The sequence below is a fragment of the Caretta caretta genome, chromosome 1, assembly GCF_965140235.1.
Source record: "Caretta caretta isolate rCarCar2 chromosome 1, rCarCar1.hap1, whole genome shotgun sequence".
Classification (NCBI taxonomy): domain Eukaryota; kingdom Metazoa; phylum Chordata; order Testudines; family Cheloniidae; genus Caretta; species Caretta caretta.
The window spans coordinates 211,453,436-211,478,682 of record NC_134206.1 but is presented as its reverse complement, the minus strand read 5'-3'; the positions used below and the strand labels follow the sequence as shown (position 1 = coordinate 211,478,682).

At 44.5% G+C, this 25,247-nt stretch overlaps 2 protein-coding genes and 1 long non-coding RNA gene across 6 annotated transcripts in view; 1 reads left to right on the top strand and 2 right to left on the bottom strand.

Annotated features, from left to right (window-relative positions):
* VAMP1 (vesicle associated membrane protein 1) overlaps positions 1 to 20,092 on the top strand; it is a 112,724-nt gene extending 92,632 nt beyond the window's left edge. Inside the window, exon 6 of one of the 4 annotated variants that reach the window (XR_007352710.2) lies at positions 20,002 to 20,092. The gene's annotated coding sequence lies outside the window, so the exon portion shown is untranslated. Of the gene's footprint in view, positions 1 to 840; positions 1,586 to 2,425; positions 7,175 to 20,001 lie in introns of those variants that run through there. The other 3 variants (XR_012664972.1, XR_012664973.1, XR_012664974.1) reach the window with 3 other exon arrangements.
* On the bottom strand, positions 1,098 to 8,487 carry FBXO40 (F-box protein 40). Its single transcript, XM_048837150.2, has 3 exons — positions 8,476 to 8,487; positions 4,673 to 6,559; positions 1,098 to 1,311 (listed from the first exon to the last, which is right to left on the bottom strand). The coding sequence occupies exons 1-3, from the start codon at positions 8,485 to 8,487 to the stop codon at positions 1,114 to 1,116; spliced, it is 2,097 nt and encodes a 698-aa protein (XP_048693107.2). The 3' UTR covers positions 1,098 to 1,113.
* A 2,345-nt stretch (positions 20,093 to 22,437) lies between the features above and the next one.
* LOC142070617 (uncharacterized) lies at positions 22,438 to 23,786 on the bottom strand. The gene is made up of 2 exons (XR_012666521.1): positions 23,565 to 23,786; positions 22,438 to 22,976 (listed from the first exon to the last, which is right to left on the bottom strand). It is a non-coding gene; the product is annotated as an uncharacterized LOC142070617 (long non-coding RNA).
* Between the last annotated feature and the right edge of the window lie 1,461 nt (positions 23,787 to 25,247).

Genomic DNA, 25,247 nt, shown 5'->3' with positions numbered 1-25,247 from the left:
TCCTCAGCTGGTATAAACTGACTTTCATGGTGCTATTCCACTTTGCATCAGCTGGCCAATGAGAATTGTTTAGAAGTTTGAGCATAGAAGCCAGGAATGTTTCTGACTCACTGCATGACATTGAAAACAGTGTCATTTAGGGCAAATTTGTCAAAAAATGGTCTTTAATTTTGGCTGTCATTTTTGACAAAGAATTTTTTTATTTGAACTGTTTCAACCATCTCTACTTTAAGCATGCACTTAAATGCGGTCCAGAATGGGGATACTTTCATGAATCAGGGCCTAAAGTCCTTTTCCCTCAAATACCAGTTTGTTACTGTTTGATGCATTCCTGTCTCCTTGATAAAACATCTATATAGCTAATTTATTTGAGCATGAGCTTTCGTGAGCTACAGCTCACTTCATCAGATGAAGTGAGCTGTAGCTCATGAAAGCTCATGCTCAAATAAATTGGTTAGTCTCTAAGGTGCCACAAGTACTCCTTTTCTTTTTGCGAATACAGACTAACACGGCTGTTCCTCTGAAACCGATCTATATAGCTGTAACTCATCCACCAATTTGGGGCTTGTTCTCCTATGCCTATGCACACCAGTACCCTTGCTATCTCCACATCTGTCAGTTTTCAAGTAATCTAGCAAATGCACACTCTAGGAATTTCTCTGTGTGCTAGTAGTCGTCGATGATTCTGCTTACTGAGAGGGATAAGATTCATCCAAACTAGGTACTCTAGCGGCTCTTTCCTCCCTCAGGGAAAAAGTATGGTGACAGTAGCTTTTCCCTGATTTCCAGATTGCCAGGTTGCCTGTTATAAACCAGTACTCTTATCATTGCTTTTTCCAGGTGGCTCTATTTATGAGCAGGCATGAAACACAAAAAATAAACAGAAAGCCTGTGATATCAGCAATCAGCTGAATGAAGTACTGATTTTTTTTTTTTTTAGTATTGCTAAAATACTGAAGGAAAATGATGCAACATATTCCAAACAGAACAGCAAAAGGTTGATTTTGTGTTTCCAAAGGGAATTTTCTTATGGGGTGCCCACATAATAATCTCTACAACCCAGATCCCAGTACTCCTTTGAGAGACCTGGGGGAGGAAGCTGGGGGGATGTATTCAGGATCCATGCCTGAAGGTTGAGACCAAGCTATCTTGAGCCCGCTTTCGGGGTCCACACATGCTGGCAAGCAAGAATGGATCCTTCTTGTGCTCCACATCGTAGAACGGACAGATCTTCAGGTGTTCAGACATGGAGGGAACATCACCGAACTGCCAGTTGTTAACAGGGGAGAACAGGCTGCTAAACTGCCAGATCTAGTATGTGGGAATAAAGGAGAGAATACTAGAATGTTAATTAAAATGCAAAGAGGTTTTACAAACACATCGATGTTCTGATATTAAAATGGACTGTCATTACTCTTAATTGATTGGACTGACTAGTGGAGTCATGATAGCATAGGATTGGTGTAACAGTGGAAAATCAGGTCCTATGTCTTTATATACACTGTCTTATAACATCTCTCTCTTTGTGTAAATACATACTTGTGTATACCAAACCAAAAGTATATTAAAATGGAAGTAAGGTTGAGAGTGCACATGAATAACTTATAGGTAAAAAACATTCGACCAATGTTATAATTATTCCAAAACCAAGCATTATAAATCTAGGAACTTCAGAGTTAAAGTTATCTGTAACAGAAATCCAAATATGTGAAATATTAGCCAATACATATATGATAGTAGTCGTATACACCATATTACTAGGTATTATGCATAGGGCTCCATGTCTGTCACGGAGGTTGTGGAAGTCACCGATTCTGTGACTTCCTGCGACCTCCAGAAGTTCTGCAGCGGCCAGTGTGGCTGATCCCAGAACCGCCCAAGCAGCTGGCCCTGGGGACAGCCACGCCAGCCATTGCTGGAGCAGCTCTGCAGCCAGCTGCTCAGGTGGCCCCGCAGCCAGCTGCACCAGCCGCTGCTGGAGTGGCCTGGGGCTAGCTGCACCGGCTGCTGCTCTGTCAGCCCCGGGCAGCTGGCCCCGGATCGCCCGAGCAGCGGCCAGTGCAGCTGGCCCTGGAAGCTGCCTGAGCAGCAGTCCTGGGGTGCCAGGAGCAGCTGCAGCTTGGTGGCTCCTGGCCGCGGTCCCAAGGCGGCCGGAGCAGAGTCACAACACAGCAGTATGGAAATTCTGGGACAGTGCTAAATTCTTAGCAATTTTCATAGGAAGCACCAGAGAATGAATTGTAATTTAAAGCAGGTTCCAGCCTGCCTAAATTATACTAGGGCTGTTTTGGCTCCTGATCAGCCTAAAACTGGAAGGAAGGAAAGGTGGTTTAAAAGTTCACCCTCTTTCCCTATATTTGTTAGTGAAGTGCTGGTGAAATGTACCAGACTGACAACTCTGTAAACTTATGTCTTCTGTCAACAGTCCAAGAGCAGCAGAACAGCGGCAGTGTGAAGTCCCATCCCCAAACCTTGTGCTCCTTCACCAATCTCCCTCACTTCTCACCTGGAGGAGTGAGAGAGGCATTCCATTAATAGACTGACAGATTTTAAGTCCAAAAGGGGACAACTGTGATCATCTAGTCTGGCCTGCATTACCATAAAATTTCACACAGTAATTTCTGCATAAAGCCCATAAATTGTGATTTAAAGATTTCAAATGATCAAGCAGAATCCACCACATCACTGCGTAAGTTCTTCCACTGGTTGATTCCCAGCAATTAAAATGTTGTAACTTATTCCTAACCTAATTCCAATTTGCATTTGGCTAGCTTCAACTTCCAGCTGTTCAATTTTGTTATGCTAGATTAAAAAGCCCTCAGCTCTTACATATCTTCTCCCCATATAGGTACTTGTTATAGACAATGATCGAGTCACCTCTTAACCTTAACAGACTGAGCTCCCTATGCCTCTCACTGAAAGTCAGATCTTAAAACATTTTTGTGGTTCTTCGCTAAACCCTTACCCATTTTTGGTGTCCTTTTTGAAGCACAGACACCAGACATGGACACAGTACTACTGGAAACAATGTGGTGGTAGTCCCCTGCCTGCCATATACATAGGTAATATAACATCCCTATTTCTACTCGAGATTTCCTTTTTTATACATCCAAAGTTCACATTAGCTTTTTGGCCAGAGCTTTAAACTGAGAGCTTATGTTCATTTGGTTATCTACTTTTACCCCTAAGTCCTTTTCAGAGTCACTGCTTTTCAAAATACATCCTGTGTGACACACACTCTTTGTCTCTGCGTGTATGACCTTGTATATGTAGTCATATTAAAGAGCTTGTCTGCACAATGTGTTAATGTGCACCAGGGGGGCATAAATTCTCATGTGCACCAGCATGTTTGCACACTGACTGGCTCATGTTGACCCTGTTGGGACACACTAAAGTCCTCTAGGGCACACTGATGTAATCCCATTTCAAACAGTAATACATTAACACACATGAGAGAACTTTTAGTGCACACCAGCAGGAGCAAAAGACATATCTGGCTTCAAGACTAAGCTTGATAAGTTTATGGAGGAGATGGTATGATGGGATAGCCTAATTTTGGCAATTAATTGATCTTTGACTATTAACGATAAATATGCCCAATGGCCTGTGATGGGATGTTAGGTGGGGTGGGATCTGAGTTACTACAGAGTATTCTTTCCTGGGTGTCTGGATGGTGAGTCTTGCCCACGTGCTCAGGGTTTAGTTGATCGCCATATTTGGGGTTGGGAAGGAATTTTCCTCCAGGGCAGATTGGCAGAGGCCCTGGGGGGGTTTTGCCTTCCTCTGCAGCGTGGGGCATGGGTCACTTGCTGGAGGATTCTCTGCACCTCGAAGTCTTTAAACCAAGATTTGAGGACTTCAATAGCTCAGACATAGGTTAGGGGTTTGTTACAGGAGTTGGTGGGTGAGATTCTGTGGCCTGTGTTGTGCAGGGGGTCAGACTGGACGATCATAATGGTCCCTTCTGACCTTAAAGTCTATGATTCTATGATTCACACTGGCCAGTTAGTGTGCAACAAGCTGGTGCCCATTAGAATTTCCATCCCAGCTGGTGCGCTCTAACATACCATGTAGATAAGCCCAAAGTCTCCCAAAACTATTCAGTCCTTGACTTCTTGTGAGAGTAACAGCAAAATCAGTGTCAGTTGTGATGATGAATGTGTAATGCTGACACCCACTGACTGAGAGCTGGAGTGAGACCTGTCAACACATTTCACTTAGACCACCAAAAGTCGCCAGCAGATGTAAGTAATTTTCAGTCATTACCAACCTGGGCTAGTTTTAAACTTAGAGGTAAAGGGCTTCCTATCCCATGCCTGATACCTTAAGAAGCCAAGTCCCAACAAAGCAAATTTTCATGAATACCCTGTAAATTACCAATCAGTGAAAACATTAGGAGTTGATGTGAAAATCTGGGCTCCCTTCACAGTCACAGTTACTTGCAAGTATTTCACTTTTGCCTTACAAAATAGGATGTGGTAGTTTCAGGCTATCTTTAAGTACTGTACAGAACCCAAAAGAGATACAAGTCCAATTTCTAAAAAGTTCTGTGTGTGACCTTTAAGTATCAGGACAGCTCAGTTCACATCAAACAGAGTCAAGTCTTGTGTTATATTTTTAATTCGATGATCCTGCAAATACCTTTTGTTTTCCAAACACCACTGTCACTTGCCTTTTTGCGAGCTCTCCATGAAGTACCTCCATGGGAATATCTTTTTTTCTCCCACAGCAGGAGGACCATCCCTCTCTCTTGAAGTAGAGTGGCACAGATATCCCTCATCAGTACAGACACTTGGGACAGCTGAGACAAGCTGAAGCTGTCCAAGAACCCAGCAATATACTGTAAAAGTTCCAATGGAAGGCTGCTCAGGGATTCTTTACCTTTTCCTTGATTACTTGTTGTAAAATTGCATTTCTGTATTTCAGAGAGCACAGGATCAACTTCTGGTTTAATAGCAAATGTATCAAGATGCTGGCTGTAGATAATCTTTGCTTTATGACTAGCAGGGTAGAAGCGGTTTTGAACAAAAGTACATCCCAAGTAGGCAAGTGGACAACGATGTTGGAACCATCCATTTAGAGAGGACTGGATATCAGCATGAACATTCTTGAAATGTGAAGGAAACTCATCCCTCCTGAAGAAGTGATTGCAAGTGAATGTGAAGGCTGAGCAGCTTTTGTTATGTCTTCTAGTCACACACTCAGTATGAAGCTCTACATGGAGTTCTGGTGGGCTTTTTATATCCAGAACATCCGCTAGAACAGCTCTAGAGGAGAAGGGTTCCACCTGAAAGCTGTATGTCTGTGTCCCAAAATCCATGAACAGTCCATCAATATTCTTTGCTTCTGAGATCTCATGACCTTTCAGTTCCTTTTCCAATGCACACAATAGTGTACTTCTGGCTGTATCTGATTTAGGAAATTCCTCAAGGCTTATTTGCAAATCTGAAGTATCCACTGACTTGTCCATCATTGCTGTCTTGTATGCCAAGGAATCTCGAAGTTGTGCTCTTTTGCCATGATAGCTAACTGGCACTCTGAAGGTGCACACAGTCTTCACCTCATGAGCCTCCAAATTCCCATACACAAAGTCTTTCTCTCTTGGTGTACAAGCAGCTAGCTGACCAAAATGGATGAGCATTCTCCCATGATGCACCAGGTACATGTTATAATCCCCTATGTTAACTTCTTTTTTCAACCTCTCCAGGATCCCATCTTGCCAAGGAGCCAGACCTGTCTTTTCTGCACCTGTAATCACTTGATTATTTTTGTTTTCTTTTGGCTCTTCCACAATAGCTGCTTCCTTTGTCTTCTCTTTGGGGTTGCCATCACAAAGAATCTGTCCTGTTTTCTTGTAGCAATCTCCTTCCTTTTTTTCCGAGTTTGCTGAAACATCTGTTGCCTTCAATGCTGAAAGCTCTTTGCTAAACATGTTCTCCCAGGCTTTGTAACTTACTAGATCCATCCCCTTCTTATCCTTTGCCAAATCCTCACGCTCCTGTTGGGTAAGCTCAGCAACTTGGCCATCAGCTTCTATAGAATCACATGCTATTCCTCCAATGGCTCCTTCTTCCAAACCTGCTATTGGCTCTTCTGTGTTATCATTTTCTCTCCATTCTGGAAATAGCTCAACCATTTTCAGAGTTCTAAAAAGAATCTTCTGATCTCTGAGGGCTAGGGCTGTATCTAGATACTGATCATTATGTGGCTCCTTCATAATGTTCTTATGTAGAATGGTTTCTGAGTCTACATTTGGCCAGCGATTCCATTCCATAGAGCAGTGGACAACACTGGCTGGACAGACCTGAAGGTGCTTTGCCAGCTTAAAACGGGCCATGGAGAAAGGGCAGCCATAAACTGAGTTGAGGCATGAGACCTGCTCTAGGGGACATAAGAGTTGGTGTTCTTCCTGTTTACACATATGAAAGGCAGCCCCACAGCGTGAATGGCAGTTGATCACTAGGCAAGAGATGGTGAGCTCGACTGGGACTTGGCATTGCCGGTTGAAACATTTCTCACAGTGCTTGTGCTGTCCAGGACTGGTTTTCTGAGCCCTGCCCTATGAACATCATAGATAAGAGAAGACAAAAAGAAAATACAGTTATTGCCTAAAACAGCATATTGACCACAGGTGGAAGTTGCTTGACTCCTACATGCCAAGTCTAAAATGTTGTTCTAGTCTGAAAAGTGATTACATAAAAATGACACCTGCTTACATATCAGAGCTGGTCCTTGTGTGTATCAGAGTCATATCTGTTAATAATGGTGATGTAAATAAGCCATTACTGCTCTTTACTCTTCTTAGTCCAGCAGAGCAGCACAGCTCTGAAAGAGTGAGTCGGATTCTAGTCCTCCTTGTGCATCAGTAACAGAGTTGTTTATTAAATTCCAATCAACTGGAGGTAAGGTGTGAGAAAGTTCACAGTACACATTTGAGCTCTACAATAAATCTTCTAGCGAAACAAAGGAAGGCCATATTTGACATTTCCGATATGGTTAATCATGGCTGCTTTCGCTCAGGCTTGCTTTATTTTTTAGAACTTACAAACACCAAGCAGGTTACTAGGCTACTAGTTTTGTATTAAATGAACTGCTTACCTACCTTTCTTTTATGATTGTGGTTTCAATTAATCTCTTAGCTGTAAATTAAATGAGTTTAGTCATATAAAAATAATTATTTGTATTTGTGTAAGACCTTTCCAAAACAGTTTTCAAAGTGTCTTGCAAACAATTAATGGAGCATGAAAATAATTCTGGGAGTCACCTATTATTATGCCCTTTTACAGATGGGGCAACTGAAGTACAAAGATTAATGCCAAGCACAAACAGGCTCCATGGATGTCAATGACTTGTCCCAAGGAAGTTGCTGAGACAGGAAGAGAATGCAGGACTTTCCCTGCTCTAGCCACAAGACCACATTTCAACCTGGTTCAGCCCCATATTTCATTTGTGGAGGGAAAAAGCCAATGATTAGAAGGAACTGTAGTTAAATCTATAAACAGTTCCCTTTCTCCTTTTCCTTTGATATACAACAAAAAAAGATACAAAGTGGGGGGACCTTTTATGTTGTCAGGATGAAGAAAAGGATATGGACAATTTTACTGGTAGCGTCTTACAAGGAAATCACACGTCCTTCCCAAAAGCACCTACCATAATTCCAGCAGACCGTCTTGTTTGTCTCTGAGGAAAAAATGCAAATAATTAGTCAAATAATGAAGACTTCTGGGTTTCAGTAAACTAAAAAATACAATGGTGATAGTGCCCCTCAAGAGTAGTGCTAGCCTTTTGGCTGCCCAGGGTGGAAAATGTTTTCAGCATCCAGAAACCGAGCCATAATAAACAAACAAATAAATAAAATAAATAAAAATTATGAAAACTGAGCAGCACAGAGGTCCAATGCCCCCTGGAAATTGGGGCTCAGGGCAACCATGGTGGTTGATCACCCATACAACCAGTGCTGGTGCTGAGATGTTAGTGTTTTGCATTGCTATGCAAGAAACTCAAGTTCTACCATCCTATCCCCAAGAACAGCAAGATGCCTCACAGAAAGTAAGCTCAGGTCCTGTGGGAAGAAATGATACATAATGCTTCTTCGCCCACATTCTTTGAATCCTGTAGTTTGTTTCCTTCCCCATTAAGAAGTGACATTTTCACAATTAGCAAGAGGTTCTACTACTAAGGGAATACTACTAAGGGAATAATAATACTACTAAGGGAAGGAAATTGATCTAGATAGGACACTACTTGGTGGGATCTGTAGTCACTACAGTACATACATCTACAGTAAAATTTGTCATACATTGGTCCCTCAACACCTTTTCAGCTTAGATTCTCAACTCTCATGGGATCTGCAGCACTGAACTAGCCTGTTGTCTCTGGCAGTGACCAATACCTGTTGATTCAGAGAAGTGAAACCAACACTGCATGCTAGGAGAAAAAATTCCTTTCTGACCCTCTGCCTTGTAATCAACTTACATTCTGAATCATTAGTCTTGTTTACCTAATCTGTATCAGCACACAGGGAAAGAGCCAGTTTTAGCAGATTTATAAATTTATGTATAGCTTATTAATATCTTTTCAGTCCTACAAAAGTGAAGACAAAATATTTCCCTCATTGGCAGATGTCACGGAGCCAATGGCCCTTCAGGAGAATTAGGGCCTAACTAGCCCATGACAACCCTGTGGGCTACAACTGGAAGCCATCAGGTGCTCCAGGTGGTGCCCCTTTAGCTAATTAGTAATGGAGCAGCTGAGCTAGAAGCAGAGGCAGCTAGAACAGTATAAAGGAAAGGTTGCTGAGAAAGGAACACTGTTTGGAGAAGCGTTGTAGCTACTGCAGGCTGGAAGCGAGCCATTATGTAAGCGGGGGAATAGTCCTGCTATTGTGGGGAACTTTCCTGGCTTATGCACTACCCTGGTGAAATGGGCTAGCAAAAGGATCTGAGTCCTTGCTCCCACTTTCTTTACCCAGAGTCCTGCCTGACCTCAAGGGTTCCCCTTCTAATCTCCTGTGTGGCGGAGTCCTCATAACCCCAACAAGGCTGGGCCCAGGATTCCTGGGGGGCTCAACCCCCAACCTTGTTGTGGTCACTTAGGGCAGGGGGTAGGGTGTCTCCACTCCGGGGTGCTCTCTCTGCACTGGATGCTTCCCTGACCAACTGATCATTACATAAGTTCAAAGTAAATACAATTTATTAAACAGCAATCAATTTTAAAAAAATAAGGAAAAAATGGGAAAGGTTAAAGGAAAACACATAACCCTGCCATAGGTGCTGGAACTAGGAGTGCAGGGGCTGCGCAGCACTCCCTGGCTGGAAGTGGTTTCCATTACATACAGGGTTTACAGTTAGGTTCAATGGCTCTCAGCACCCCCCATTTAGTGGGTACAGCAGAATCACAACCAGTGTCTCCGGAATGTAAGGGAAGTTCAGTCTGTTCCTCACAAGTCCCAGGCCTCCTTCTCAGGCCCTGGCTGTGCTGCAGGGGTGCTGCGGGTCGGACACTTGCTCTGGTGGTGCCACACGCTCTTAGGCTCTAGGGGGCAGGACCTTTCTTTCCAGTGTCACCCTCGCCCCGTCGCCGTTACGATCCCCCTCCACGTCTGGCCTGCATGGCGTCTTGGCTGGGGGCAACTCCCTGCGCTGGGCCCGCTGCCCTGTGTCCCCCTCGCTCCCCCCAGCTGCTCACTGCAGCTGGCTCCGGACTGCTCCAGCCCCCCTCCCAGCTCCAGCTCTCTGTCTCAGCTCCACTCTGCCTCCATCTCCCTGGGCTGCTTCTCTGGCCCCTCTGGCTCTGGTTGCTGCAGCTCTGCTCCCAGCACTGACCAGCTCCCTGGGCTGCTTCCCTGGCTCTCTCTGGCTGGCATGGTTCTGCTCCCCAGCTCATCTCCGGCTCCTGCTCTCTCCTTAGCTTGGACCCCCTCTGTTCCAGACAATTCCAGCTCACACGGGGGACAGGACCCCCCTGGCCTCCTGACTCTATCATTAGCCTGCCACCCTGTCAATCAGGCTGACCAGGAGCATTGGCCTCCACCATTGGTAATGATTTTCCATCAACCCTTCCCCTTTCTTTTGGTACTGGGAGCTAGCCAACCAAACCTCCCCCCCCTCGCCACTGAATTTTAGTCAGGGGCCAACAGTCCCCTTACACATAGGAAGCAGGGTAGGCTGCTGTGGAGTAAAGCCCTGAGGGAGGGCTTGGAGCTGACAGTGAGAACCCCAAGAGAATTGTCAAGATCCCTGGAAAATGGAGACAGTGGCAGAGCTCTTCTCACTAGCCTTTGGGAAGAGAGCTGGCATAAGACTCCAGACCAGAGTCCTACAGGTGGAAACTGGCTTTGGGGAAGGGAACATGACAGATAGAGAGAGATCTGGTAAAGAAACCCCAGGGGACCAGAGTAGACTCCTGTGGAGGAAGCCCTGAGTTAGGGCCCATGATGGATAGAAGAAACCCACAGGGAGCAGGTTAGTCTCCTGGGGGAGAAGCCCTGGGATAGAGCTTGTAAGTGGGAACAAGAAGAACCCCAGAGATAAACTGCCAGAGTCCCTGGAGGAGGGAGGCAGTATGGGGAATCCTGCTGTGAAAGAACTAGCCATTAATTTGGCCTGAGAGGGGCTGAAAAAGAATCATCACTTTGGATTTGTTAGGATTTTTGTTTGGACCTTTTTGTTACCCTGAAAGGGGACTGAACTTGGCTGGAGGGCTGAGCCCCAGAAAACATGGTGAGAGAGAGATGGCCTCCAGGAGGTGCCAGAGACAAGGGCGCCTTGCAACATCACAGCCTGACACAAGAGGGTACTACAGGTGGTGCGCAGACCACTCTACAGCAGATTATTCTGTAATTGTCCATTATGGAGTTTCCTTCACCTTCCTTGGAAGCATCTGGTACTGGAACAGGTGGACCACTGGTCTGATCCAGTTTGGCAGTTCCTATATTCACATGCTATAGAAGATGAGATCTTTCTTTCTTGGAATTTAGTTTTATCTACATTTGAAGTATTCACAGGAGCAAGAGACACCAACCCATTTATTTCTCACTGGCAGCAGCACTGCTGTGCTAATTCTTGTCGTATTTCACTGCAACTGTAATCTCTGAAAATAGTCTCAGCCATGACTTGCATAAGATCACAGGAGGACTGGTGTTGTTATACACCAATAAAAACAAACATATGAACAATGCTTTCCACTGGGAGACTAAATCCAAGACAGAAATAATTGATAGATACATATATAACTGAATGGGGACCAAAGCACATAAGCATCTATGTCAGTAATAACCTATGCAGGTCTCATCCTGTTCCCCACCAACACAGAAAGTTCTTTTTGGAACATTTCTGGGCCTGATCTTGCTCTTACTTATACTAGGGCAAATCAGAACTCCATCAAAGACACTGGTGTGAAAAATTGATGTAAGATGTTTTCACTAGAAGAAGTGGAACTGAATCAGATCTGTGTTTTAATTTGGGCCCATCCCTAATTTTTGTGCTTTTCTATCAGAAAAATTATTTTACATATCTTTCAGTGAATATCATTTTTTTTTCAATTTACAAAACAAAAGAGGATTTTTTTTATAATTTAGCCACAAACTCCACCAGGGACTTTCAAGATGTTTTTTCTCCCTGTCCTTGGACATCATTTTATTAGTAATAAGAAGCTCCATATGCAGATGTTAGCTGATGATGTTGTTGCTGATACCCAAGGCACAATAGATCTCAGCTCATTCTCCAGTAGCTATATCAGCTCTGAAATGCTAACAGGAGATAAAACTTTTTTTGTCAGTAAAGTCCGAAGATAAAATTCTAAGGCAAACACAAAGCACCAACCCAGGAACCAAACCCTGCAACAAACCCCAGTGCCAACTCTGTCCTCATATCTATTCAAGGGACACCATCAGAGGACCTAACCACATCAGCCACACCATCAGGGGCTCATTCACCTGCACATCTACCAATGTGATCTATGCCATCATGTGCCAGCAATGCCCCTCTGCCATGTACATTGGCCAAACCGAACAGTCTCTATGGAAAAAAATAAATGGACACACATCTGACATCAGGAATCATAACATTCAAAAACCAGTAGAAGAACACTTCAACCTCCCTGGTCACTCGATAACAGACCTAAAAGTGGCAATTCTTCAACAAAAAAACTTCAAAAACAGACTCCAGCATGAAACTACAGAGCTGGAATTAATTTGCAAACTGGACACCATCAGATTAGGCCTGAATAAAGACTGGGAGTGGCTGGGTCATTACAAAACCTAAACCTAATTTCCCCAAACTAATTTCCCCCTACTGCTACTCACACTTTCTTGTCAACTGTCTGAAATGGGCCACTCTCATTACCACTTCAAAAGTTATTTTTCCTCCCTTGGTATCCTGCTGTTAATTGAATTGTCTCCTTTTGTTGCTGCCAGAAATTTTGGGTTCAGTTAAAAGTTCTGGAGAGGAGTGTTCTCTTTAATGTTATAGACCCTTTTGCCTCATACCCCAGCTTCCATCCCTGTTTCTATTCCTCTTTATTCCTCTCCTTTGACTCCTGTTCTTCCTTGGTTCCTATTTCCTATCCCCAGCTTTTGACCATGTTACCATAGCCCCTATTATCCATTCCCCTCAGCTTATGCCCTGGTTCCCTTCTACTCCTATTACTTCCAGCCCCACCCCTGTACCTCACTTCTCATTAGAGACAGGCTGTGTGTTCCTTGTCTTCCATGCTGCTTGGGCATTTCCAGGGCACTGAAAGCACAGAAGGGGTAGGTCTCAGTTCAGGTGCCTGAGTAGTAAGACCTCCGTACGTTCCACCACCATATAAATTGACAGGTTTTCACGCCCCCTTTTTGGTTTATGTCCTGTCCTCGGATCTCATTTCTGGACATTTACACATTTGATGTGGTGACCATTTTGAAAATGTTTTTTTATTTTTTAATAGGAAACATTAGGACTGTTTGGGTGTTTTTCACATTTCAAGACATTTTAAAGGTTAGAATAAAAGACTTTTTTTTCAGGCTTTTTACACATTTTTAAATAGTTTAGCAAACAAAAATAAAGTGTAAAGAAAAATATGTTAACAGGCCTTTTTAGAGAAAAATATTTTTATACAGTGTAACGATGCTGGTTCTGGCAGGACCCAACTGCGAGTGCCAATTTAGGACAAATTGCTTAAAGCAGGGCAGATACAGCCCAAGGCTGGGGTTTCTAGGCACACCAAGGCAAACCAAACCAACCAGACACAGAAGACTTCGGTTTTACCCCACTGGCTAACCACAAGTCACACAAACAATTCCCTTAGACACTCCAGTTTCCCAGTATCACCACCAGTGCCACTCGTTATGGGGACAAATGATTGTGAAAACCAATACCCCAGTAAAAGAAAAAAGGTTCTCTCGATCCCAAAGGACCAAGCCCAAGACCCAGGTCAATATACAAATCCGATCTTACCCACAAATCACACTGTTGCCAGTCCTTTAGAATCTAAAATCTAAAGGTTTATTCATAAAAGGAAAAAGATATAGATGAGAGCAAGAATTGGTGGAATCAATTACATACAGTAATGGCAAAGTTCTTGGTTAAGGATTGTAGCAGTGATAGAATAAACTGCAAGTCTCTGGATTACATCCACAGCTGGGATGGGTCATTCAGTCCTTGGGCAAAGCTTCAGTGTAGCAAAGTTCCTCCAGAGGTATGAAGCAGGATTGAAGACCAGATGGAGGAGCTGCAGCAGCTTTTTATATTCTCTTGCCATGTGGTTTCTCTTTCTTTGTCCCAAGGACAAGCTGACCATCACATGGCATGGAAAAACCTCAGAGTTCTCTCCATAGGCATGTCCCTGCATACCTTGCTGAGTCACAAGGCGTGTCTGCCTTCTTTCAATGGGTCAGGTGTATAGCTGATGGCCCTTAATGGGCCATCAAGCAGGCTAGGCAGAGCTGACACCAACTTGTCTGGGGTGTCACCCAGAAGCATAGCACAAGTTTGAAATACAGACAGTATAGAGCCAATACTTATATCTTTAAATACAAAAATGATACATGCAAACAGATAGCATAATCATAACCAGCAAACCATAACCTTGTCTTAGATACCTTATTTGACCCCCTTTATAAAAGATTTGGTGCCACTACAGGACCTTGGTTGCAACAATGTTCTATACGATCCCAGTTCAAGTCAATAACGTCACATACAGTTTTGTTGCCAAGAAGGCCAATGGCATTTTGGGATGTATAAGTAGGGGCATAGCCAGTAGATCGAGGGATGTGATCGTTCCCCTCTATTCGACATTGGTGTGGCCTCATCTGGAGTACTGTGTCCAGTTTTGGGCCCCACACTACAAGAAGGATGTGGATAAATTGGAGAGAGTCCAGCGAAGGGCAACAAAAATGATTAGGAGTCTGGAACACATGACTTATGAGGAGAGGCTGAGGGAACTGGGATTGTTTAGTCTGCAGAAGAGAAGAATGAGGGGGGATTTGATAGCTGCTTTCAACTACCTGAGAGGTGGTTCCAAAGAGGATGGCTCTAGATTGTTCTCAGTGGTAGAAGATGACAGGACAAGGAATAATGGTCTCAAGTTGCAGTGGGGGAGATTTAGGTTGGATATTAGGAAAAACTTTTTCACTAGGAGGGTGGTGAAACACTGGAATGCGTTACCTAGGGAGGTGGTAGAATCTCCTTCCTTAGAAGTTTTTAAGGTCAGGCTTGACAAAGCCCTGGCTGGGATGATTTAATTGGGGATTGGTCCTGCTTTGAGCAGGGGGTTGGACTAGATGACCTCCTGAGGTCCCTTCCAACCCTGATATTCTATGATTCTATGATTCTATGAAATAAAGGCTTTAAATTAGTTATAGAACATGTATTTTTAGAAAAAATAAAGTTGGGTTGGGTTAAACAGAGCACAAAGTGAGAGAGGCTGTAGAACAGCCGAGAAAAGCAAAGCCTTTCAGCCTGTTACAGAAAGAGAGAGAAAATCAAGTGAGAGAGGCTGCAAAGAGTTTTAAAATTACAGGAAAGGAAGAAAAGCCTGTGTCCCTGACCAAGCGCCAGAGACAAGAGAAAATCAGTTTACCCCTTTGCTGCCCCTAGTCAAATGCTAGTAATTTCAGGACAGTCAGCCTTGGACAAGCCACACCTCTTGCCTGAGTCAATCAAAAGCTATTCTTTAGACATGTTTCAAAACTGAATTTTTCTGAACCAATTACAATGCACTAAGGGGTGTGGCTATGGACCACTGGCCCGTTTAAAAAAAATGCATCTCTTTAAAGCAGTGGTTCCCAAACTTGTTCCACCGCTTGTGCAGGGAAAGCCCCTGCCGGGCCAGGCCGGTTTGTTTACCTGCCGTGTCCGCAGGTTCGGCTGATCGCGGCTCCCAGTGGCCCCAATTCGATGCTCCAGGCCAATGGGAGCTGCTGGAAGTGGCGCGGGCCGAGGGACGTACTGGCTGCCACTTCCAGCAGTTCCCATTGGCCTGGAGCAGCGAACTGCAGCCAATGGGAGCCGCGATCGGCCGAACCTGCGGACGCGGCAGGTAAACAAACTGGCCTGGCCCGGCAGGGGCTTTCCCTGCACAAGCGGTGGAACAAGTTTGGGAACCACTGCTTTAAATAAATGAATGAAAAGACTGACACTGTACATAACAGAAGTTTTTGTAGAAAGATACTAGCCTTTTAAAAAAAAAAGTGTTAAAGTTTTGCCTAAAAGAAAACTGCTCTAAAACTTATTACTTGTAAACTGTAAAGAAAGCTTTAAATACTTTATAGAATATGTACACCCAGGCTAACTTAAAAGAAAAAAACCTGCTTATGTGAAACAGTTGATAACACTTTTTACCAGAGATAAGAAGGCTATTTCTTCCCCACACTCTTTCTTTCCTAAATTTTTAAAAATCTAAATGCTGTTAAACCAGGTAAAGTTTTTGTCATAAACATACAACTAAGGGTAGCATAAAATTCCTCCTTTACCTGTAAGGGGTTAAGAAGCTCAAATAACCTGGTTGGCACCTGACCAAAAGGACCAATACGGGAAGAAGATCCTTTCAAATCTGTTGGGGGAGGTTTTGTTTGTGCTGTCTTTGTTCTCTCTCAGGACAGAGAGAGGGATCAGGCAGGAAAAAAACCCTCTCCTAAAACCCTACCTGAAATAAGCATCTAGAATTACAAAAATTGTAAGGTTTCAGAGTAGCAGCCATGTTAGTCTGTATCCGCAAAAAGAAAATCCGATGAAGTGAGCTGTAGCTCACGAAAGCTTACGCTCAAATAAATTTGTTAGTCTCTAAATGCCAAAAATTGTAAGTAAAGGCAAGGAAATGCATTAGATTATCTTTTGTTTCAGCTTGTGAATTTTCCCTACGCTAAGAGGGAGGTTTATTCCTGTTTTTGTAACTTTGAAGTTGAGCCTAGAGGGGAATCCTCTGTGTTTTAAATCTTTTTATTACCCTGTAAAATTACCTTCCATCCAGAGGTGCTTCTTTTACTTGTTTCTTTATAATAAAGTTCTTCTTTTAAGAACCTGATTGGGTTTTAGTGTCCTAAAAACCCAAGAATCTGGTCTGTGCTCACTTAGTTAACCTATTGGTTGGTATATTATTCTCAACCCTCCCCAGGAAAGGGGGTGAAGGGACTTGGGGGGATATTTTAGGGAAATAGGAACTCCAAGTGGTCCTTTTCCTGAATCTTTGTCTAAATCACTTGGTGGTGGCAGCAATACCATCCAAGGACAAAGAAAGGATTTTTGCCTTGTGGAAGTTTTTAACCTACGCTGGTAGAAAGAAGCTTAGGGGGTCTTTCATGTGGGTCCCCACATCTGTACCCCAGAGTTCAGAGTGAGGAGGGAACCCTGACAGTTTTAACAAACTTTTAAAAGTTTAACATGGAAAAAAACTGCATTGGTCATTTTTGACTGAGATGAAAAATCCTGCAACATGACATAAAGATCTGTCTTTATAATCTAAGGGATGCTTAGTGGAGATTTAGCAGAAAAAATATTTAAGGTACACTACCCTAGCCTTTCAAAAATAGTGTTTGCTTATTTTTAAAATGATGCATCTTAATCGTAGGACTGGAAGGGATCTCGAGAGGTCATCTAGTCCAGTCCCCTGCACTCATGGCAGGACTAAGTATTATCTAGACCAGTGGTTCTCAAAGCCGGTCCACCACTTATTCAGGGAAAGCCCCTGGCGCACCGGACCAGTTTGTTTACCTGCCGTGTCCACAGGTTCGGCCGCTTGCAGCTACCACTGGCCACAGTTCGCTGCTCCAGGCCAATGGGGGCTGCTGGAAGGGCCGCCAGCACGTCCCTTGGCCTGCGCCACTTCACGCAGCCCCTATTGGCCTGGAGCGGCGAACTGTGGCCAGTGGGAGCCGCGATCAGCCAAACCTGTGGACGCAGCAAGTAAACAAACTGGTCCGGCGTGCCAGGGGCTTTCCCTGCACAAGCGGCGGACCGGCTTTGAGAACCACTGATCTAGACCATCCCTGACTGGTGTTTGTCTAACCTGCTCTTAAAAATCTCCAACGATGACGATTCCACAACCTCCCTATGCAATTTATTCCAGTGTTTAACCATCCTGATAGTTAGGAAGTTTTTCCTGATGTCCAACCTAAACTGTCCTTGTTGCAATTTAAGCTTATTGCTTCTTGTCCCATTCTCAGAGGTTAAGGAGAACAATTTTTCTCCCTCCTCCTTATAACAACCTTTCAACAACAATCAAACAAAAATTGTTCAACTTGTAAATTGTAAAGAAAGCTTTATATACTAAAGCATAATATAGAAATCCTCCCCTGAGGGGGCTTACAATAATTTTTTTTTAAAGCAGTGGGGGAAATTTTGCTGTCTGGAGTGGCTTACGACTATGAATGCCTATCTCAGGGCAGGCTGTCAAAAACAGGCCAGACACCCCAAACTGGTAGTCTGTTCTTTAATTAGATTTCACCAAGCCAATAACAAAAGTGAACTCTTGGATCTACTCTATCAGTCTCACCAGCAGGAGAGTGAGTTTGTGTGTGTGTGTTTTTGGAGGGGGGGGGGTGAGAAAACCTGGATTTGTGCTGGAAATGGCCCACCTTGATGATCATACACATTGTAAAGAGAGTGGTCACTTTGGATGGGCTATTACCAGCAGGAGAGTGAGTTTGTGTGTGTGTGGGGGGGGGGGGGAGGGTGAGAAAACCTGGATTTGTGCTGGAAATGGCCCAACTTGATTATCATACACATTGTAGGGAGAGTGATCACTTTAGATAAGCTATTACCAGCAGGAGAGTGGAGTGGGAGGAGGTATTGTTTCATCGTCTCTGTGTATATAATGTCTTCTGCAGTTTCCACAGTATGCATCCGATGAAGTGAGCTGTAGCTCACGAAAGTTTATGCTCAAATAAATTGGTTAGTCTCTAAGGTGTCACAAGTACTCCTTTTCTTTTTGCGAATACAGACTAACACGGCTGTTACTCTGACACCAGTCTTACCTTAGAGTCACAAAGTAAAACTATTTCCCCATGTTTATTCCCCCCTCCCCCTACTGTTCCTCACACGTTCTTGTCAACTGCTGGAAATGGCCCACCTTGATTATCATTACAAAAGGTTTCCCCCCCACACCCCCGCTCTCCTGCTGGTAATAGCTCACCTTACCTGATCACTCTCGTTACAGTGTGTACGGTAACACCCCTTGTTTCATGTGCTCTGTGTATATAAATCTCCCCACTGTATTTTCCACGGTATGCATCCGATGAAGTGAGCTGTAGCTCATGAAAGGCTTATGCTCAAATAAATGTGTTAGTCTCTAAGGTGCCACAAGTACTCCTTTTCTTTGCATGTAGCATTTTCAAGGTGTAATAGGGCCATTAACCAATCCTTTGTATTATGATTTACCTTGATGGCCCATCTGATTTTGATAGTCTTTCTGGATGGGGAGGGGGATGATTCCCATGCTTGAGCTCACAAATTCAGAGCAAACATTTTCAAAGCAAAATTTATATATTTTCTTATAGCCTGGAATACCACCATTATAAGTGAAATTAAGGCATGCAGCAATTTACAAACCATAGAGTCCAAACACTAAATACATTCTGATAAGACTATTTTGAGCAAAACTAACATCCAGGTGAACTGGGCAGGTCTCTAACTATGGATTTGTTAGTTCTTAGCTAATGCCTGCAGTCTTGGCAAAAGCTGGCACCTGGTCTGTCAGTGTCACAGTTACGATAGATAACCCACATTTACATATGTCTTCCAAAAAAAAAAAGTAAAGTTTAAAAAGACAAAAGCCACATGTCAGCATGAAGGATTGAATGCCGCTTGTAAGGAGAGAGATGAGCATGTTTTCCCGTAGTTCCTCTTGCTTTTTTCAAAAACTGTTCACTTTTGCAACAACATTTTTATTAGAAATAAAACTATATTAGCATGCTTTTATATTGGATCTACACATGACACTAAGGAAGCAGCATTTTTCCACAAAAAGGCACCCATTTTTCATGAAGCTATACTTTTGTAACTGCATGAAGATGTAAGCTAAAGACTTACCCAGCTTACCCTGGTTATCAGAAGAAACATATCCCCCACACTCTCTCCCCACCTTTTTTTTAAAAACCTGTGAACTTTTGCAACACAAGAATTTTTTTAAAATAAATCTATGGTTTTAAACATCACACTAAGAAAGAAGCATTTTGTAACACAGAGGCATTCTTTGGTTTCAAGTCAGAATTTTTAGTGATTTTTTTTGAACAAATGAATAGCAATTTCATTTACAAATATGTGCATTATCTGAAAACCCACAGATGCCCAACTATGAGACAGAGCCCAGCATCTTCACCAGGAGTTGGAGTTTTCAGACCAAAAAACAATCAGCTTCACTGATGTGAGGTCTTTTGAAAAGCATTTAGACATGCGTATTAAAGTAGTGTATCGTGAAAGACTGACACTGTACATAACAGAAGTTTTTGTAGACATATACCAGCCTTGTTTTAAAAAAAAAAGTTTTTATTTGCTTTTTAAACTTTTGCCTTTTTTTATATAACAGGTCGGGAACGGTGCCCGAAAATCCTGTTTGTTTTGAACATGACAGACATTACAGCATCCAAAATATCAAAGCCTTTATAGGAGCACTGTATTTATGTGAGTACTGGCATGCCTGTAAAACCACTGGTGTACATGTATTAGTGAAGAATGCCTTGAAGTGTATGGGGAAAGAATGAGATGTCCCAGCTGTAAACTGTTTTGCAGGTTGAATGCCTGTTTAGAAAGACGCAGAGCTCTGTCAGCAGACAGTAAAATTGACTGAAACTAGAAGTGTTTTTGATAAGTATGGTTTCTATGATGTTAAAAGTCATAGGGTATGTCTACACTACGGAATAAGGTCGAATTTATAGAAGTCGGTTTTTTAGAAATCGGTTTTATATATTCGAGTGTGTGTCCCCCCACAGAAAATGCTCTAAGTGCATTAAGTGCATTAACTCGGTGGAGTGCTTCCACAGTACCGAGGCTAGAGTCGACTTCCGGAGCGTTGCACTGTGGATAGCTATCCCACAGTTCCCGCAGTCTCCGCTGCCCATTGGAATTCTGGGTTGAGATCCCAATGCCTGATGGGGCTAAAACATTGTCGCGGGTGGTTCTGGGTACATATCGTCAGGCCCCCCTTCCCTCCCTCCCTCTGTGAAAGCAAGGGCAGACAATCGTTTCGCGCCTTTTTTCCTGAGTTACCTGTGCAGACGCCATACCACGGCAAGCATGGAGCCCGCTCAGGTAACCGTCACCCTATGACTCCTGGGGGCTGGCAGACGCGGTACGGCTTTGCTACACAGTAGCAGCAACCCATTGCCTTGTGGCAGCAGACGGTACAGTACGACTGGTAGCCATCATCGTCATGTCCGAGGTGCTCCTGGCCACGTCGGCTGGGAGCGCCTGGACAGACATGGGTGCAGGGACTAAATTTGGAGTGACTTGACCAGGTCATTCTCTTTAGTCCTGCAGTCAGTCCTATTGAACCGTCTTATGGTGAGCAGGCAGGCGATACGGATTGCTAGCAGTTGTACTGTACCATCTCATGGTCACGTGAGTGATCAGGACATGGACACAGATTTCTCTGAAAGCATGGGCCCTGCCAATGCATGCATCATGGTGCTAGTGGGGGAGGTTCATGCTGTGGAACGCTGATTCTGGGCTCAGGAAACAAGCACAGACTGGTGGGACCGCATAGTGTTGCATGTCTGGGACGATCCCCAGTGGCTGCGAAACTTTCGCATGCGTAAGGGCACTTTCATAGAACTTTGTGACTTGCTTTCCCCTGCCCTGAAGCGCATGAATACCAAGATGAGAGCAGCCCTCACAGTTGAGAAGCGAGTGGCGATAGCCCTGTGGAAGCTTGCAACGCCAGACAGCTACCGGTCAGTTGGGAATCAATTTGGAGTGGGCAAATCTACTGTGGGGGCTGCTGTGATGCAAGTAGCCCACGCAATCAAAGATCTGCTGATATCAAGGGTAGTGACCCTGGGAAATGTGCAGGTCATAGTGGATGGCTTTGCTGCAATGGGATTCCCTAACTGTGGTGGGGCCATAGACGGAACGCATATCCCTATCTGGGCACCGGAGCACCAAGCCGCCGAGTACATAAACCGCAAGGGGTACTTTTCGATAGTGCTGCAAGCTCTGGTGGATCACAAGGGACGTTTCACCAGCATCAACGTGGGATGGCCAGGAAAGGTACATGACGCTCGCATCTTCAGGAACTCTGGTCTGTTTCAAAAGCTGCAGGAAGGGACTTTATTCCCAGACCACAAAATAACTGTTGGGGATGTTGAAATGCCTATATGTATCTTTGAGGACCCAGCCTACCCCTTAATGCCATGGCTCATGAAGCCGTACACAGGCGGCCTGGACAGTAGTCAGGAGCTGTTCAACTACAGGCTGAGCAAGTGCAGAATGGTGGTAGAATGTGCATTTGGACGTTTAAAGGCGCGCTGGCGCAGTTTACTGACTCGCTTAGACCTCAGCGAAACCAATATTCCCACTGTTATTACTGCTTGCTGTGTGCTCCACAATATCTGTGAGAGTAAGGGGGAGACGTTTATGGCGGGGTGGGAGGTTGAGGCAAATTGCCTGGCTGCTGGTTACGCGCAGCCAGACACCAGGGCGGTTAGAAGAGCACAGGAGGGCGCGGTACGCATCAGAGAAGCTTTGAAAACCAGTTTCATGACTGGCCAGGCTACGTGTGAAAGTTCTGTTTGTTTCTCCTTGATGAAACCCCCCGCCCCTTGGTTCACTCTACTTCCCTGTAAGCTAACCACCCGCCCCTCCTCCCATCAATCACCGCTTGCATAGGCAATAAAGTCATTGTTGCTTCACATTCATGCATTCTTTATTCATTCATCACACAAATAGGGGGATGACAACCAAGGTAGCCCAGGAGGGGTGGTGGAGGAGGGAAGGAAAATGCAACACAGCACTTTAAGCACAGCACTTTAAAAGTTTACAACTTTAAAATTTATTGAATGACAGCCTTCTTTTTTTTGGGCAATCCTCTGTGGTGGGGTGGCTGGTTGGCCGGAGGCCCCCCCACCGCGTTCTTGGGCGTCTGGGTGTGGAGGCTATGGAACTTGGGGAGGAGGGCGGTTGGTTACTCAGGGGCTGCAGTGGCAGTCTGTGCTCCAGCTGCCTTTACTGCAGCTCAACCATACACTGGAGCATACTGGTTTGGTCCGCCAGCAGCCTCAGCATTGAATCCTGCCTCCTCTCATCATGCTGCCGCCACATTTGAGCTTCAGCCCTCTCTTCAGCCCACCACTTACTCTCTTCAGCCCGCCACCTCTCCTCCCGGTCATTTTGTGCTTTCCTGCACTCTGACATTATTTGCCTCCACGCATTCGTCTGTGCTCTGTCAGTGTGGGAGGACAGCATGAGCTCGGAGAACATTTCATCGTGAGTGCAGTTTTTTTTTCTTTCTAAGCTTCACTAGCGTCTGGGAAGGAGAAGATCCTGTGATCATTGAAACACATGCAGCTGGTGGAGAAAAAAAAAGGGACAGCGGTATTTAAAAAGACATATTTTATAAAACAGTGGCTACACTCTTTCAGGGTAAACCTTGCTGTTAACATTACATACATAGCACATGTGCTTTTGTTACAAGGTCGCATTTTGCCTCCCTCCACCGCGTGGCTACCCCCTCAACCTTCCCCCCTCCCTGTGGCTGACAGCGGGGAACATTTCTGTTGAGCCACAGGCAAACAGCCCAGCAGGAATGGGCTCCTCTGAGTGTCCCCTGAAGAAAAGCACTCTATTTCAACCAGGTGACCATGAATTATATCTCACTCTCCTGAGGATAACACAGAGAGATAAAGAACGGATGTCGTTTGAATGCCAGCAAACATACACTGCAATGCTTTGTTCTGCAATGATTCCCGAGTACGTGTTACTGGCCTGGAGTGGTAAAGTGTCCTACCATGAAGGACGCAATAAGGCTGCCCTCCCCAGAAACCTTTTGCAAAGGCTTTAGGAGTACATCTAGGAGAACCGCGAATGCCAGGGCAAAGTAATCCTTTCACATGCTTGCTTTTAAACCATGTATAGTATTTTAAAAGGTACACTCACCAGAGGTCCCTTCTCCGCCTGCTGGGTCCAGGAGGCAGCCTTGGGTGGGTTCGGGGGGTACTGGCTCCAGGTCCAGGGTGAGAAACAGTTCCTGGCTGTCGGGAAAACTGGTTTCTCCGCTTGCTTGCTGTGAGCTATCTACAACTTCCTCCTCCTCATCATCATCTTCTTCGTCCCCAAAACCTGCTTCCGTATTGCCTCCATCTCCATGGAAGGAGTCAAACAACATGGCTGAGGTAGTGGTGGCTGAACCCCCTAAAATGGCATGAAGCTGATCATAGAAGCGGCATGTTTGGGGCTCTGACCCGGAGCGGCCGTTCGCCTCTCTGGTTTTCTGGTAGGCTTGCCTCAGCTCCTTCAGTTTCACGCGGCACTGCTTTGGGTCCCTGTTATGGCCTCTGTCCTTCATGCCTTGGGAGATTTTGACAAAGGTTTTGGCATTTCGAAAACTGGAACGGAGTTCTGATAGCACGGATTCCTCTCCCCAAACAGCGATCAGATCCCGTTCCTCCCGTTCGGTCCATGCTGGAGCTCTTTTGCGATTCTGGGACTCCATCATGGTCACCTGTGCTGATGAGCTCTGCATAGTCACCTGCAGCTTGCCACGCTGGCCAAACAGGAAATGAGATTCAAAAGTTCGCGGTTCTTTTCCTGTCTACCTGGCCAGTGCATCTGAGTTGAGAGTGCTGTCCAGAGCGGTCATAATGGAGCACTCTGGGATAGCTCCCGGAGGCCAATACCATCGAATTGTGTCCACAGTACCCCAAATTCGAGCCGGCAAGGTCGATTTAAGCGCTAATCCACTTGTCAGGGGTGGAGTAAGGAAATCGATTTTAAGAGCCCTTTAAGTCGAAATAAAGGGCTTCATTGTGTGGAGGGGTGCGGGTTTACATCGATTTAATGCTGCTAAATTCGACCTAAAGTCCTAGTGTAGACCAGGGCATAGGTGCAAAAGCAAGAAGTGCCCCCAGTGTTATCAGAAGACAGACAGCATAGATAGCCATGAATGTTATATGTGTAACAATTGTTCTCCAGAACAGGGGGAGGATTATGTCTTTTATGACTTTGAATGAATGCAAGAACGGGGTACACGTGCCAAATTATGTCTTCACCATGCATTTAGATAAAGAATCCAGCGGGGAATTTAAAGGGGACGAATGTGTCAGCAAGTTTGTTCAAACTTTTGTAGACAAACGTTTTAAGGGTTTGACTTTTATTGCTCATAATGCTAAAGGTTACAACAGTTGTTTCATACTTAGACAACTGATTAAGGGAAAAATGACCTTCAGCAGTGTCATGCAGGATAGAAAACTGTGTGACTGGGGGGACTTAAAAATCAGATTTATAGATTCTTTAAATTTTCTGCCCACGAACCTCAGCAAGTTACCTAAGGCTCTGGCGTTCGAAGGAGTCAAGGGGTACTTTCAACATTTTTTTAACACCACTGAAAATCAAAAATATGTGGGCCCTTTGTGCAGGGTAGAACACTTTGTGGGTAGAACACATGAGGTCTGGGGAGAGCGAGAGAGAAATTTCTGAACTGGTGCCAACACAATCACCAGAATGAATTTGATCTCCAGAAAGAACTGAGCTATTATTGCCAGAAAGAGGTTGACATTTTGTGAGAGACTTGTGGCCGGTTCAGAAAAAAAGTCATGAAAATGACAAGGATGCAACTTGTTA